Here is a 17,598-nt window from a genome sequence, read left to right as displayed (position 1 = left end):
GTGTGCACAGATGTAGGATTACACGGTATATGTAGTGCTGTGTGCACAGATGTAGGATTACATGTAATATGTAGTGCTGTGTGCACAGATGTAGGAGTACATGTTATATGTAGCGCTGTGTGCACAGATGTAGGATTACATGTTATATGTAGTGATGTAGGCACAGATGTAGGATTACATGTTATATGTAGTGATGTATGCACAGCTGTAGGATTACATGTTATATGTAGCGCTGTATGCACAGATGTAGGATTACATGTTATATGTAGTGCTGTGTGCACAGATGTAGGATTGCATGTTATATGTAGCGCTGTGTGCACAGATGTAGGATTACATGTTATATGTAGTGATGTGTGCGCAGATGTAGGAGTACAAGTTATATGTAGTGATGTGTGCGCAGATGTAGGATTACATGTTATATGTAGCACTGTGTGCACAGATGTAGGATTACATGTTATATGTAGTGATGTAGGCACAGATGTAGGATTACATGTTATATGTAGTGATGTACGCACAGCTGTAGGATTACATGTTATATGTAGCGCTGTGTGCACAGATGTAGGATTACATGTTATATGTAGTGATGTAGGCACAGATGTAGGATTACATGTTATATGTAGTGCTGTACGCACAGATGTAGATTACACGTTATATGTAGTGCTGTACGCACAGATGTAGGATTACACGTTATATGTAGTGCTGTACGCACAGATGTAGGGTTATATGTAGTGCTGTACGCACAGATGTAGGATTACATGTTATATGTAGTGCTGTACGCACAGATGTAGGATTACACGTTATATGTAGTGCTGTACGCACAGATGTAGGATTACATGTTATATGTAGTGCTGTACGCACAGATGTAGGATTACATGTTATATGTAGTGATGTACGCACAGCTGTAGGATTACATGTTATATGTAGCGCTGTGTGCACAGATGTAGGATTACATGTTATATGTAGTGATGTAGGCACAGATGTAGGATTACATGTTATATGTAGTGATGTATGCAGTTTGATGTGTAGTTAGTATTATGATATGGGGAGCACCAGCCTCACCATAAGGGAGGATAAATGAAGTATTAAGAATCTGATTATTTAGTAATATATGAGAGCTTAGTGCAGATCAGCAGAACATTCTTTGAGGAATATGTGACTGGAGCTGATTTATATCTGAGGCTTATTACATCTGTTCCTTGTTCTGTTGTCTGCAGGATATGGATCCTTGGAGGTTTGTCTATGACGTTCTGCAAGTAGAGTCTTCTCCTGTCCTGGCCACAATGAATGATATTGTGTTGGAGTCAGAAGACGCCAAGCTCGCTACAGACCTAGGCAAGTATAATGTCTGATAGTACTGGGTATATAGCAATATGGATACAGTATTCTTATGGTGTCCAAGGAGGTTATTCTATTTGACACGCAGCACTGTGAAGTTCGCAGCGCTGCATGTCATTTTAAGGCCACCTCCCCCTTTGCAGGGAATAATTTGCCCGCACAGCTCCGAATTCCATCCATTCGCACCCTACTGGACCAAACCCACATCATTCGATAGTCGCTGACCATCAAACGATGTGGAAGGTACACGCAAAGCTAAGACACTCTCAGGTGTGTGTTCTGCAGGGGAACATGGCGGGCAGCTGACATCTGGTGCGGCACCCACGTCTCTGGGTCATTACCATGGGAATGCCCATCGGTGCGCATTAACCTAAATAAGGTCCTAAGTATATAGTCGTGGGTCAACATCCAATAGGTAGAGAGGTTCAAAAAATGTATTGAATAACAAAATCTGTTGTATACTGTACTGAGAGCACAATTCTGGATAGTACCCACCCTATTACCCCAGCCCTAGTGGCTTGTACCCCTCTGTTATGGGGCTGCAGTAGCATCCACCCCTCACGTACCCCTCTGTTATGGGGCTGCAGTAGCATCCACCCCTCACGTACCCCTCTGTTATGGTATCCTCACCTCATGTACCCCTCTGGTATGGCATCCTCCCCTCATGTACCCCTCTGGTATGGCATCCACCCCTCATGCAGGGCCGTTGCTAGGGTGTCCGGCGCCCTTTCACATTGCCATTGCAACAAGCTGCAGCCCGATTGTGGGAGTGTATGCAACATGCGATTCTATGGAGGATCTCGGGTGCATGTACATGTAGGCATACACCATCTCAGTGCTGTGTCCGCAAAATGTTGCAGGCACTAAAGGTGCCCATACACACTGCGAGAACCGCATACGTTATGGGCTAGATCGCATCACACGGCATGCATGCAATGTGTGTGCGATGCGATCCGAAAGCAGTACAAAAACTATGTGCAGCACATACTTTTTGTACTGTGTGATGCCCGCAGGAGCGCACATCGCATCGCACGCTGCTATTGCAGCGTGTATGACCACCTTTAGGCACATAACCCAGCCCATTATATAAAAATTGTCTAAATTAATATTAAAAAAATCTACAATTATTAAAACATTTGTTATAAACATGTGTAATAAAAGACTCACTATTCTTTTGCTGTTTAACTCTTGTGCAGTCCCTCCTCTTCTATCTGCGTAGGCAGGACGCTGAGGACGCCATTACACCCCTCTTGTGACTGAGGGGGAAAGGAGGGGAGAGAAGGAAGAAGAGGGGAGGAGATAGAGGGGGCGGAGTTTTGAGGACTGGCAGCGGCACTGGCACAGCACACTGAGAAGAGGGAAGGAAGGGAGGGTGGCGCTGCTGCCTGTTCGTCATTTGATTGACAGCTGACAGGCGCAGGGAGCAATGGGTAGGGGGTGGATCCAGACATGACATGTCATCCAGGCATTCACAGACAGCGCTACATGCCTCAGTGCAAGTGTCCGTGAGGAAGAGGGGGCAGGTTGCAGAAGGAGGACAGTGTGTGCGCAGTGCAGAGAGCTGCTCAGCCTCTCCATACTGCCGCCCGCTGTCAGACAGGCGCTGCGGGCGGTGTGCAGGAGGCAGTAACAGCGATGGCTGAGGCAGCTTTAGCAGAGCAGGGAGGGAGACAGTGCCTTTTCAGCATGACGCCTCCCTGCTTTGCAGGAGCTGCTGAGTGGGTAGCGCCGGCCCTGCCCTCATGTACCCCTCTGGTATGGCATCCACCCCTCATGTACCCTTCTGTTATGGGGCTGCAGTAGCATCCTCCCCTCATGTACCCCTCTGGTATGGCATCGACCCCTCATGTACCCCTCTGTTATGGGGCTGCAGTAGCATTCTCCCCTCATGTACCCCTCTGGTATGGCATCCTCCCCTCATGTACCCCTCTGTTATGGGGCTGCAGTAGCATCCTCCCCTCATGTACCCCTCTGGTATGGCATCCACCCCTCATGTACCCCTCTGGAATGGGGCTGCAGTAGCATCCTCCCCTCATGTTACCCCTCTGGTATGGCATCCTCCCCTCATGTACCCCTCTGGTATGGCATCCACCCCTCATGTTACCCCTCTGTTATGGGGCGGCAGTAGCATCCTCCCCTCATGTTTCCCTCTGGTATGGCATCCTCCCCTCATGTACCCCTCTGTTATGGGGCTGCAGTAGCATCCTCCCCTCATGTACCCCTCTGGTATGGCATCCACCCCTCATGTACCCCTCTGGAATGGGGCTGCAGTAGCATCCTCCCCTCATGTTACCCCTCTGGTATGGCATCCTCCCCTCATGTACCCCTCTGGTATGGCATCCACCCCTCATGTTACCCCTCTGTTATGGGGCGGAAGTAGCATCCTCCCCTCATGTTCCCCTCTGGTATGGCATCCTCCCCTCATGTACCCCTCTGTTATGGGGCTGCAGTAGCATCCTCCCCTCATGTACCCCTCTGGTATGGCATCGACCCCTCATGTACCCCTCTGTTATGGGGCTGCAGTAGCATCCTCCCCTCATGTACCCCTCTGGTATGGCATCCTCCCCTCATGTACCCCTCTGTTATGGGGCTGCAGTAGCATCCTCCCCTCATGTTCCCCTCTGGTATGGCATCCTCCCCTCACGTACCCCTCTGGTATGGCATCCTCCCCTCACGTACCCCTCTGGTATGGCATCCTCCCCTCACGTACCCCTCTGGTATGGCATCCTCCCCTCATGTACCCCTCTGGTATGGCATCCACCCCTCATGTTACCCCTCTGTTATGGGGCTGCAGTAGCATCCTCCCCTCATGTACCCCTCTGGTATGGCATCCTCCCCTCATGTACCCCTCTGGTATGGCATCCTCCCCTCATGTACCCCTCTGTTATGGGGCTGCAGTAGCATCCTCCCCTCATGTACCCCTCTGGTATGGCATCCACCCCTCATGTACCCCTCTGTTATGGGGCTGCAGTAGCATCCTCCCTTCATGTTACCCCTCTGGTATGGCATCCTCCCCTCATGTACCCCTCTGGTATGGCATCCACCCCTCATGTTACCCCTCTGTTATGGGGCGGCAGTAGCATCCTCCCCTCATGTACCCCTCTGGTATGGCATCCACCCCTCATGTTACCCCTCTGTTATGGGGCTGCAGTAGCATCCTCCCCTCATGTACCCCTCTGGTATGGCATCCACCCCTCATGTACCCCTCTGGAATGGGGCTGCAGTAGCATCCTCCCCTCATGTACCCCTCTGGTATGGCATCCACCCCTCATGTACCCCTCTGGAATGGGGCTGCAGTAGCATCCTCCCCTCATGTACCCCTCTGGTATGGCATCCTCCCCTCACATACCCCTCTGGTATGGCATCCACCCCTCATGTTACCCCTCTGTTATGGGGTGGCAGTAGCATCCTCCCCTCATGTACCCCTCTGGAATGGGGATGCAGTAGCATCCTCCCCTCATGTACCCGTCTGGTATGGCATCGACCCCTCATGTACCCCTCTGGTATGGCATCCTCCCCTCATGTACCCCTCTGTTATGGGGCTGCAGTAGCATCCTCCCCTCATGTACCCCTCTGGTATGGCATCCACCCCTCATGTACCCCTCTGGAATGGGGCTGCAGTAGCATCCTCCCCTCATGTTACCCCTCTGGTATGGCATCCTCCCCTCATGTACCCCTCTGGTATGGCATCCACCCCTCATGTTACCCCTCTGTTATGGGGCGGCAGTAGCATCCTCCCCTCATGTTTCCCTCTGGTATGGCATCCTCCCCTCATGTACCCCTCTGTTATGGGGCTGCAGTAGCATCCTCCCCTCATGTACCCCTCTGGTATGGCATCCACCCCTCATGTACCCCTCTGGAATGGGGCTGCAGTAGCATCCTCCCCTCATGTTACCCCTCTGGTATGGCATCCTCCCCTCATGTACCCCTCTGGTATGGCATCCACCCCTCATGTTACCCCTCTGTTATGGGGCGGCAGTAGCATCCTCCCCTCATGTTCCCCTCTGGTATGGCATCCTCCCCTCATGTACCCCTCTGTTATGGGGCTGCAGTAGCATCCTCCCCTCATGTACCCCTCTGGTATGGCATCGACCCCTCATGTACCCCTCTGTTATGGGGCTGCAGTAGCATCCTCCCCTCATGTACCCCTCTGGTATGGCATCCTCCCCTCATGTACCCCTCTGTTATGGGGCTGCAGTAGCATCCTCCCCTCATGTTCCCCTCTGGTATGGCATCCTCCCCTCACGTACCCCTCTGGTATGGCATCCTCCCCTCACGTACCCCTCTGGTATGGCATCCTCCCCTCACGTACCCCTCTGGTATGGCATCCTCCCCTCATGTACCCCTCTGGTATGGCATCCACCCCTCATGTTACCCCTCTGTTATGGGGCTGCAGTAGCATCCTCCCCTCATGTACCCCTCTGGTATGGCATCCTCCCCTCATGTACCCCTCTGTTATGGGGCTGCAGTAGCATCCTCCCCTCATGTACCCCTCTGGTATGGCATCCACCCCTCATGTACCCCTCTGGAATGGGGCTGCAGTAGCATCCTCCCCTCATGTTACCCCTCTGGTATGGCATCCTCCCCTCATGTACCCCTCTGGTATGGCATCCACCCCTCATGTTACCCCTCTGTTATGGGGCGGCAGTAGCATCCTCCCCTCATGTTTCCCTCTGGTATGGCATCCTCCCCTCATGTACCCCTCTGTTATGGGGCTGCAGTAGCATCCTCCCCTCATGTACCCCTCTGGTATGGCATCCACCCCTCATGTACCCCTCTGGAATGGGGCTGCAGTAGCATCCTCCCCTCATGTTACCCCTCTGGTATGGCATCCTCCCCTCATGTACCCCTCTGGTATGGCATCCACCCCTCATGTTACCCCTCTGTTATGGGGCGGCAGTAGCATCCTCCCCTCATGTTCCCCTCTGGTATGGCATCCTCCCCTCATGTACCCCTCTGTTATGGGGCTGCAGTAGCATCCTCCCCTCATGTACCCCTCTGGTATGGCATCGACCCCTCATGTACCCCTCTGTTATGGGGCTGCAGTAGCATCCTCCCCTCATGTACCCCTCTGGTATGGCATCCTCCCCTCATGTACCCCTCTGTTATGGGGCTGCAGTAGCATCCTCCCCTCATGTTCCCCTCTGGTATGGCATCCTCCCCTCACGTACCCCTCTGGTATGGCATCCTCCCCTCACGTACCCCTCTGGTATGGCATCCTCCCCTCACGTACCCCTCTGGTATGGCATCCTCCCCTCATGTACCCCTCTGGTATGGCATCCACCCCTCATGTTACCCCTCTGTTATGGGGCTGCAGTAGCATCCTCCCCTCATGTACCCCTCTGGTATGGCATCCTCCCCTCATGTACCCCTCTGGTATGGCATCCTCCCCTCATGTACCCCTCTGTTATGGGGCTGCAGTAGCATCCTCCCCTCATGTACCCCTCTGGTATGGCATCCACCCCTCATGTACCCCTCTGTTATGGGGCTGCAGTAGCATCCTCCCTTCATGTTACCCCTCTGGTATGGCATCCTCCCCTCATGTACCCCTCTGGTATGGCATCCACCCCTCATGTTACCCCTCTGTTATGGGGCGGCAGTAGCATCCTCCCCTCATGTACCCCTCTGGTATGGCATCCACCCCTCATGTTACCCCTCTGTTATGGGGCTGCAGTAGCATCCTCCCCTCATGTACCCCTCTGGTATGGCATCCACCCCTCATGTACCCCTCTGGAATGGGGCTGCAGTAGCATCCTCCCCTCATGTACCCCTCTGGTATGGCATCCACCCCTCATGTACCCCTCTGGAATGGGGCTGCAGTAGCATCCTCCCCTCATGTACCCCTCTGGTATGGCATCCTCCCCTCACATACCCCTCTGGTATGGCATCCACCCCTCATGTTACCCCTCTGTTATGGGGTGGCAGTAGCATCCTCCCCTCATGTACCCCTCTGGAATGGGGCTGCAGTAGCATCCTCCCCTCATGTACCCGTCTGGTATGGCATCGACCCCTCATGTACCCCTCTGGTATGGCATCCTCCCCTCATGTACCCCTCTGGTATGGCATCCTCCCTTCATGTACCCCTCTGGTATGGCATCCACCCCTCATGTTACCCCTCTGTTATGGGGCTGCAGTGACATCCTCCCCTCATGTACAGACTACAGTGTCCTTGCTCACATTCACAATGACCCCCTTTATACTAGTCATGTGCTAGTTTTAATTACAGCCTCCTCTTGAGGCAAACTCACGGTGGTATGATGATGTAACCCTTTTGGATATTCAGCGTCTTCCTTATGCACCCGGGGATCTCCTCCCTCCTCCTATCTGGCAGCCCCTCTTCTGTTACATGCACGGGGATGTCAGTAGCGGTATCCTGGCGTCTTCCAAGTGCGGCAGCACATTTGCGGGGACCACGGCAGCTGCGTCCTGGTGCGAAAATGTGATGTTCTTCCGGGTCTCAGATCTGCCTAGTGAGCGCCTCTTACACAGCACCGGTAACCGCCAGATCCCCTGCGCTGAGAGGGGATCATGCGGGCACCGGCGGAGAGGCGCTCCATCTGTCTGAGACACAGGTGCGTCTCAGTATTATTGCGGCAGGGTATGGCAACCCTGCCCATGTCCGCTTCAGCGAGAGTCTCCTTTTCCAACCCCCACTATCCACGCCAGCCCGAAGGCTGGCAAGCGGACGCCTTACGCGTCCCCCCCAACCTGTTCATACCCCCACTATCCACATCGGCATGGAGTTGATTTTATAAAGTGTGGCAAGCGCAAGCTTGCTGCGCTCGCCACGCTGCGCTCGCCACATTTTATCAAGTCAACTCCACACCGACGTGGATAGTGGGGTTATGAACAGATTGATGTCGCTGCGCTCACCACGCTTCCGGCTGACGTGGATCGTGGGGTTGTTTCAGAAACACATATCTGACAGGGACATTGACTATGGGAACACTACGCTACTTCTGACGTGGACGCTTACTACGCTAGCGGAAACACTACGCTGGCTGTGACTGACTACGCTAACTACGTTGGCCGCGCGAACACTATGCTGATTCTGCCAGGGACGCTACGCTAATTACGTAACATGCGCCGTGCTATTACACAAGTACCAATTTTTCTTGGATATTGTTGTATCCATTTTATGTATACGTACAGATGGGGCAGGTCCCATCTTGGCAGGGGATGGCGATGACGACGCCAGCCGCCATCCCCCGCCAGCGCCATCTGCATAGCGAGAAGGGGACGCTCGGGCATAAGAGGCGCGTGCGTCCCCTTCCGTCTGCGCTTCTAGCCGCTCCCCCGGGGTCCCCGCCGCCTGCCCGCACACCCCCCCCCCCCAACCCTGTCCATCTCCCTGAGGCGGAGACGGACAGGGTTCCCATCGCCCCGCCAACGGAGATTGAGACAGATGGTGAGGCAGGCTGCTGGCGGATCGCCAGCGCTGACGTTCTGGCGATTCGCCAGCAAGGAAGAGGCCTGCCCCATCTGTATGTATACTTTTGTATGTATTGCAAAGTTATTTTCCTGAGACTGCCTTAAAAAGGCTGAGAGCCACTATGTGCTTGAATAGCAATTAAGATCAGAATGTGCTCCAGCTAGAGCATTAGGTATATTAGACACATTGGGGGAAATTTACTATCCAAATTTCGTGAAAAAAATCATATTTTCATACGAAAATACGATTTTTTTTTTTTGGGTGTATACGTGTTTTTGGCATCTGGTACTATGGTACTTTGGTACTATGCCAAAAATACGTATTTTCGTATTCTTAATGATGGGACAAATGTATTTGTAATGTATTTACAAATACGAATGAATACACCATCGAAAGAATACGACAGAAATCACCATGGTGGTTCCTGATTTACTAAGCGGCCGTATTGATAATACGACAGGAAAATACACTTTATTTGGCTGTAGTCTGCATGGATGTCAGATCCGTGCAAGCTTCAGTGTAAAAAAAAAAATAGAAAAATAAATAAAAAACAGCGTGGGGTCCCCCCCACAGCTGTAACCATCACCAGGCTAAAAGAGTCGGGCCGGTTATAAAAAAAAAAAAAAAAATATCAGGAAACCCGACAAATAGGTGTTCCTCCTTTTTTTTTTTTTTTTTTAAACCAGGTCCGGGACTGGTTCCCAAACTACGGGGGACAAAATGACTAGGGGTCCCCCGTATTTTAAGAACCAGCCCCAGGCCAAACCAGCCAGCAGGGTAATGTCACAGCTGGGGGACACTTATTAGATAAGGTCCCGCACAGGGCTGTCTTAACAGCAATGTGGGCCCCTGAGCAAAGCAATGCACTGGGGCCCTTACCCATTCTCCCCTCCTAGGGGTGGGGGGTGCTATCAGCAGCAGCTTTGATGTCCCAAGGGTGGCAGGGGGTGCTCTACCTTCCATTCAACATGTAGGACCTGGAGCAGTAACTTCTGCTAATTACTCCTTTACTGCACAGGTGGTGGGAGGGAGAAGACTAACATGTGGAAGGGGGCACTGAGCTGAATGAAGGGTCCCTTGTAAATGACTTCCAGGGAGGTTGGGGGTGTTTTATACGCGGCGGAGGGTTGGATAATGGAGTGGGCTTAATATTCGTCATTTTCCGGTGGAAGGGCAGCTTGTTTGACTGCAGATATCGCCATTATCTGGAAATAGATTTCTTAGCCTTCAATAGTATAAAAACCTAGAGTCCCAACTTTCAGGAGGTGCTGGGAACTTGGGGATCAGAGATCAGGAGCCAGAGCAATCCATTGACAAAAATATAAAACTGGAGCTGGAGAAGGGACTGGCTGCTGGAAGGCTGATATCTCTGGTTCTGGGCATGATAGAGACAAGCCGCTAGTGTCAACAGAAAAGGAAGAGTCCCAGCTTTTGGAATATACTGTCAGAAAAACTAAAGGCCCATACATACACAAAGATGTGTCAGTAACGACCCATCGTTAACTACCATCTTTCATTTTCACCCTTGAAGTGAAAATGAACGACCTCAGCATTGCAGGTGATCACTGGTGCACGACGGCTGACAAACGACCACAAACGATGCAGGACCTTTTCTATTAAAAAAACAAAGAATGTTAACGACCATAGCTAAATTGACCTGCATGCATTGACGATGGCTATGGTCTTTAACGACCCACGGGTACGCGCATCGTTGGTAGTCGTCCGTCATTCACAGCATAAACAGTAGACGATGTTAAAAGATTCACCTCCTAAACGACCCTGAACGAAGTCGTTCTGGGTTGTTCAGGAGGTGATTTATAATGGGGTCGTTCATCATCATTAAGAAGACATCGTAGTGTGTGTACGGGCCTTTAGTCAGAGAGAACCTGAAAAATATGACTGGGAATTGCAATTAACAGGTTGGATGTGGACTGCTGCTTTAAAGTCGGATATCTCCAGTTCCCCAGGGCCGATTTTTCTAAATTCTGGTACCCCTGGAAAAAGGGGATCCTCAGCTATCAGCAAAGGGCCCTTATACACCTGGGGCCCCTGGGCAAGTGCCCATTAAGCCCATACAAAAAGACTGCCCTGGTCCTGCAGCCAAAACATTAACCCTACTGACCAGTCAGCCTGGCCAGGGACCCTGGGGGAGTGGGGACCCCCCCAATAAAGGGGTCCCCCCACCCTCCAGGACTTACCTGACCAGGCTGAAGCCTGGTGCTGTCCTCGATGCCCCTGGGCGGTGGGCATCGAGCTGATTTCAGTGTAAAAAAATAAATATTATTGTCATTTACTGTGGAACTATGAGTCCCAGCAAGCCTCCCCCGCAAGCTGGGACTTGGAGAACCACAAGTACACACAATAAAAATAAAACTTTAATACATCTAAAGCCCATACATTCTGATACTTACCTATCTTGAGCCCGTAGGTAGGTCCCTGAGTCTTGGTCCGGTGTCCTGCTCCTGGTCCATGTCGGCGTTTGGCTCCATGTCGACGTCCAGGTCCATGTCGGCGGCGTCTGTGTCAGCGTCCGGTCCGAAGAAATCCATGGGGGACCTGCGGAAGGAAATCCAACTCACCCAGGTCCTCCTGCGAAGCTCTGTCGTCTTGATCCGCAATAGTCCTGGTCTTCTGTCACATGCCGGCGATTCCGGCAGCTCCCCGCATCAGACTGATGAGAGGCGCAGAGATCTTTCATCTTCCGTGCCTCTCAACTTAATGATTCTATTGGCCGCCTAGCGGCCAATCAGGAGCCGAGAAAGTTGAGGGGGGGGGGTAGAAGAGTACCTTTCTTTCCACTACAGCTAAAACTTCAGGATCAAAATTTGGAGTTTTTAAACCTTCTTTTCGCTCGTCCTTTCGGGGTGGAGCATCCAGCAGAGGACAGGCGGGAAGAGGTAGGTTCCCAGCCAATAAAGGGAAGGCTTCCAAATCTAGATTTGGAGCCTTTAACAAGTAACAGGTGTCAAAGGGAGAGGATAAATCCTCTGCATGACGGGGCGGAGACTCCCCTTTCTGGACTCGGAGTGGGGGGTCGCCTCCTGCAGTTTCAGGACAGGTGGGAATTTCCCACCACGGACCCTTGGGTATATTCCATTGTCTTCAAGTGGTATCGGATAAATCTCAGGGGCTGTCCCCAACGGAGATTTCTCCCCACTCCTTTGCCAAGAGAAGCCGTATGCGAAATGCCCTCCTGGGGGCAGCATTTTCTCTCAGAGAGAAAGGGGTGGTGGTCCCGCTTCCTCAGGAGGAACAAAATAAAGGATTTTATTCAATTATTTTCTTGGTCCCCAAACCAGATGGGTCTTTCAGGCCCATTCTAAATTTTAAATCAACATCTTTGGTGGATCATTTCCGCAAGGAGTCTCTGCGTTCAGTGCTTTGCAGCATAGAGCCAGGAGAATATCTAGCATCAGTGGATATTCAGGATGCTTATCATCATATACCCATATGCAAGGAACATCAGTCCTTACTTCGCTTTGCAATAGGGGATACCCATTTGCAATTCCAAGCTTTACCCTTTGGTCTGGCCACGGTCCTGAGGGTCTTTACAAAAGTGATGGCTATCATGGCAGCATCCCTCAGAATGATTATTCCCTACTCAGACAATCTACTGTTCAAGGCGAAGTTGGAGGAAAGACTTCAGGAACACCTGAACATGGCAACACAGTTTTTACAGGACCTGAGAAGGGTGTTAAATCTTCCCAAGTCTCATTTGATTCCCACACAGAGACTACAGTTTCTGGGGGTAATTTTGGACACCCACTTACACCGAAGTGTTTCTGCCAGAATCCAGAGCGCGGGACATCCGTCAGCTGGTGTGGATGATCTTACAAGCACCAAGTACAGTTTGGCAGGGAGTGAAACTTCTCGGCAAAATGGTGGCGACATTCCAGACACTCCAGTTTGCCAGGTTTCATTCAAGGATTTTTCAATGGAACATCCTTGCATGTTGGTCGGGGAACGCGAAGACCATGAAACAAGAGAGATTGTTTCTGTCTCAAGAGACAAAGGAGTCCTTAGTCTGGTGGATGGACATGGAGACGTTGCAGCTGGGGCGTTCCCTTCGCTCTTGGGAATGGTTGGTTATCACAACCGATGCGAGTCTCAGGGGCTGGGGGGCAGTAGCGCTTCACCTACGGTTACAGGGCCTGTGGTCCAGTCACAAATCCAAACTGCCGATAAATATATTGGAACTTCGGGCGGTTTGGAAACCCTTCAGCAGGCGGAGGATCTTTTGAAGGGATTCTCGACACTGGTACAGTCGGACAACGCCACGGCTGTAGCTTACCTGAATCATCAGGGCGGGACTCGCAGCAGGATGGCGATGCAGGAAGTCTCCGGATTTTTAGGTGGGCAGAAATCAACATTCCTGCTCTGTCGGCTGCGTTCATTCCGGGGATCTGGAATGTAGAGGCAGATTTCCTCAGAGAGGACCTGCGGGAGGAGGAATGGTCATTGCACCAGGAGATATTCCAGGAGATTGTGCTTCGCTGGGGGCTCCCAGAAGTGGATTTAATGGCATCCAGCAACAACTGTCAGGTTCCGAGGTTTTGTTCACGGACCAGGGACCCAGCCACTTGGGCGGTGGATGCCATGACTGTTCTGTGGCACTTCCACCTGGTTTACATATTTCCCCCATTTCCTATGATCCCACGGGTGCTGAGAAGAGTGAAGTCTCAACAGGTGCAAGCCATTTTGATTGCACCAGACTGGCCCAGGAGGTCGTGGTATTCTGACATTCTGAGAATGTCAACGGACTCCTGGCGCCTACCTCTTCGACAGGATCTTCTAAGACAAGGGCCATTTCTGCACCTGGACCTAGCTCGTCTCAATTTGACGGCCTGGCTTATGAAACCTCCTTATTGAAGAAAAAGGGGTTTACTGATGCAGTTATCCAGACTATGTTAAGGGCTTGTAAACCAGTGTCTGCTGCAAATTATCATCGAGTCTGGAAAATTTACATCAGGTGGTGCGAGTGTCAGAAGGTACACACGTCTAGATTATTGGATTTTCTTCAGGATGGATTTCCAACCGGACTGGGGTTACAGTCCTTAAAGGTGCAACTTTCACCTCAGTTCATTTTCTTTCAGAAAAGGATAGCTTTATTACCTGAGGTTCAAACCTTTTTACAGGGCGTAACCAGACTTAAACCTCCATATAGGCAGCCGGTGGCACCAAGGGATTTATCTTTGATTCTGTCAGTATTACAGAATCCTCCTTTTGAGCCATTAAGGTCGGCTAACCTTAAATTTGTTTCGTGGAAACTGTCTTTTTTGTTAGCCATTGCTTCGGCTAGGCGTGTTTCGGAGCTAGGAGCCTTATCCTGCAAGTCTCCACATTTAATTTTTCATGAAGATAGGGCTGTGCTGCGAACGGTCCCTAAATTTCTACCTAAGGTAGTGTCTTCCTTTCATCAAAACCAGGAGATTGTGCTCCCGGTGTTTTCCCCACCTGACGGGGTTAAGAATAGGGACAAGTTAAGGAAGTTGGACGTAGTTCGAGTCTTGCAAATATACGTGGAAAGGGTAAAGAAAATTTGCAAAACAGATTTGCTGTTGGTGTTGTATGATGTGCATAAGAGAGGGTGGCCTGCTTCTTAGCAGACTATTGCCAGGTGGTTAAGGTCAGTAATTGCCTTTGCTTACACTAAGGTAGGTTGAACTAGATGGACGCAAGTCTTTATTCAGCTTTATCTACTATGTAACTATGTAACCTGTTCCTTCTAGGATAAATGCACATACCACCAGGTTGTGCAGGGCTGCCACGGTCCTCTGTTCATACCTTTACCAAATTTTACAGTTTCCATGAGTTCGCTTCATTTGGACGGGCAGTTATGAGAACTGTCAGTCTGAGCGTACCCTCCCAAAGGACCGGTTCGTGAACGTCCCAATGTTAGCCGTGTCACCAGGATGGACGAAAGAGAAAAGGGGATTTTTGTAAGAACTTAACATTTGAATCCCTTTCTCTGAGTCCAGTCCGGTGACACAGCGATCCCTCCCTTACGCTCAGTAAGTCATACCGTTCATGTGTGTCATGTTATGGTTATATAATTGTGCATAAAAGATGTTGGACATTGTACTGAGTTATGTATCCTAGTGTACTTTACAAGTTGAACTGAAGCATGATGGGATGCAGAAGGGAGGAGCCTGTGCCCAAAGACTTCAGCATAGGTGCCTTGGCTCCTGCGACCCTCCTACATCCCAAGGTTAGCTGTGTCACCAGGATGGACTCAGAGAAAGGGGTTCAAACAGTGAGTTCTTACAAAAATCCCCTTTTAATGTATGTGAGCTAAAATAGTTTTATGTATATATATATGTGTGTGTGTATGTATATATATATATATATATATATATATATATATATATATATATATATATATATATATATTGGTTGGCGGCACTCACAGGGTTTTAAATAAAGACAATACACCAATGTCGTCGTCTTAACGTTTTAATTCTATTTAAGAATTTTCCTCAGAAGCATTAGACATATGGAAAAGAACATACCTTTATAAGATCCCGTCACCCTCACCTCCCGTGTGTAGACAACGTCCATCTGCCCCGTCGCGTGCGTGCAGCTTGCTGTGGCGCTTCCTGGCTGACGTCACGCTGCTGGAGCAGTGTTGGTTGCCTAGTTACCATAGATAACACCAGAATGAAAAAGAGAAAAAAAAGGAAAAGTGAACTATAAAATAGAAACATGGGCTTTAGAGATAACCAAAATGCAAGAATACAATGAAAAAGCATAGATAGGCATATATGCAGTGTAGATGATGGTAATAAGAAACAATTATAGGAAACAATTAAGGTTTAATTGTTCGTTGAGTCCGGCTGGGTTAACTGTATTTAATTCGTGCGTCCACCGGGCTTCTTTTTGTAAAAGTTGTCTGGCTCGGTTTCCTCGTCTAATTGTTTCAGGTACGCTGTCTATGATTTTATAGCGCAGAGTCGCTAATCCGTGATGTGCTGAAGCAAAGTGCCGGGCTACCGGCTGGTCCGATGTTTTCCCCTCCAATGCTTGTCGTATGGACATGCGATGCATGGCCATACGTTCTTTGAGTTTGCGTGTGGTCTTGCCAACATATGCAAGACCACACGGGCATTTTAGAAGATAGACCACATAAGATGAATTGCAGGAGTAAACTTTCTTGATTTTATAGATTTTTCCCGAGTGCGGGTGGGTAAATGTGTCCCCAGTTTCTAGATAGCTGCAAGTAATGCAGCCCAGGCACCGGTAATTACCGGGCTTCTTGGTTAGAAAATGCACTGCTGTGGTTGGACTTGGAGTAGTAACGTTGGTACGCATGACCCAATCTTTTATATTACGGCCTCTGCGGTAACACGGTGTTAGGGTGTTGTTTTTCAAGTTGCTAAGTTCAGGGTCCCTCTGTATAGCTGGCCAGAATTGTTTGGCTGCTTTACTTATGATGTGTGTTGAGGGAGAGTGGTCCATGATGTAAATGGACTTCTCTGATGAGCTGACTTGAACTTTAGGTTGCATGAATTGATTTTTTGGTATTGCCATAACCTTGTCGTGTGCAGCCTGGAGGATTTGGGGACTGTAGCCTCTTAATAGAAATTTTTCTCGCATCAGGGAAATCTGAAGTGCTTCATCTTCTGCTGATGAGCAAATGCGTCTAACTCTGCAATACTGTGAATACGGTAACGATTTTATCAGTGGTTTTGGATGGTAGCTTGTGGCCAGCAGCAAAGAGTTGCCATCAGTGGGCTTGCTGTATAGTGTTGCTGTGATGTTACCATCATAGAGTTTGACCTTCACATCCAAAAATGGTATTTCTGATTCACTGCAGCAGTAAGTGAATTTAATATGTTCATCCTGCATATTCACATTAGTCATCATGTTATTGAATTCTTCATTGGTGCCACTCCAAACGATGAAAATGTCATCTATGAAGCGACGAAAGAATTTAATATTGTTGGCATAAAGCACATTAGTGAGGAACAAGTTCTCCTCCACGTCCATCATGAAAGAGTTGGCGTACGTGGGGGCCACACACGCCCCCATCGCACAACCCTGCTGTTGAATGAAAATGTCGTTATTAAACACGAAATAATTTCTAGTTAGTACTAGATTTAAAAGTTCCAAAAACAGCTCTGTTTCAAGCCCAGTGTGTTGTGGATTGCTGGTAAGTAATCTCCTCACTGCAGCCAATCCCCTATTGTGCGGGATGCTGGTGTAGAGATTAACAATGTCCACTGTACATAGCAGTAATTTTTGAGCCTTGAAGTCGACCTTAGAAAGTTCTGAAAGGAACATGCTAGTGTCCCTGATATATGTTTTGCCAGATTGTATAAGTGGTTGAAGGTGTAGGTCGAGGTATCTGGAAACCTCGTACATAAGGGATCCTCGAGCCGCAATAATGGGTCTTCCGGGCGGCTTGTTCAATCGCTTGTGGATTTTTGGTACCAAGTATAGTACCGGAATAGTTGGAAACAAGTTGAGCAGCGATGCATGAGTGCGTTCTGTAATAGCTCCCCTATCAACCCCCTTCTGTAAGGTATCATCCAATTCTTTGATAAAAATGTCTGTAGGATCCTGTGTTAGTTTTTTATAAACCTGTGTATCTGACAGCTGTTTATTTGCCTCGTCAATGTAGTCTCTGGTGTTCTGAACTACTATTCCGCCCCCCTTATCGGCGGGGCGGATAACTATGTCGTCATATTTGGCAAGTGACATGAGCGCCTCATGTTCTTGCTTCGTGAGGTTCTTGTGACTACATGTGTAGTTTTTTGCCTCATTTTCAGCTATATTAGAGATGACAGAGGTAAAGGTTTTGATCGCTTGATTTGTGGACACAGGGTCAAATA

The 17,598-nt window shown here is 49.7% G+C and overlaps 1 protein-coding gene across 1 annotated transcript in view; it reads left to right on the top strand.

Moving 5' to 3' along the window:
- Positions 1 to 17,598, top strand: part of PARP10 (poly(ADP-ribose) polymerase family member 10) — a 169,879-nt gene that overhangs the window by 104,188 nt on the left and 48,093 nt on the right. Inside the window, exon 7 of the mRNA XM_083145065.1 lies at positions 1,215 to 1,332. Within this exon, the coding sequence (XP_083001191.1) occupies positions 1,215 to 1,332 (118 nt within the window). The remainder of the gene's footprint in view (positions 1 to 1,214; positions 1,333 to 17,598) is intronic.

The sequence above is a fragment of the Crinia signifera genome, chromosome 5 (assembly GCF_055691185.1).
Source record: "Crinia signifera chromosome 5, ASM5569118v1, whole genome shotgun sequence".
In the NCBI taxonomy this organism is placed as follows: domain Eukaryota; kingdom Metazoa; phylum Chordata; class Amphibia; order Anura; family Myobatrachidae; genus Crinia; species Crinia signifera.
Note: the sequence above shows the minus strand (reverse complement) of the source record. Positions and strands in the feature narration are given on the sequence as shown.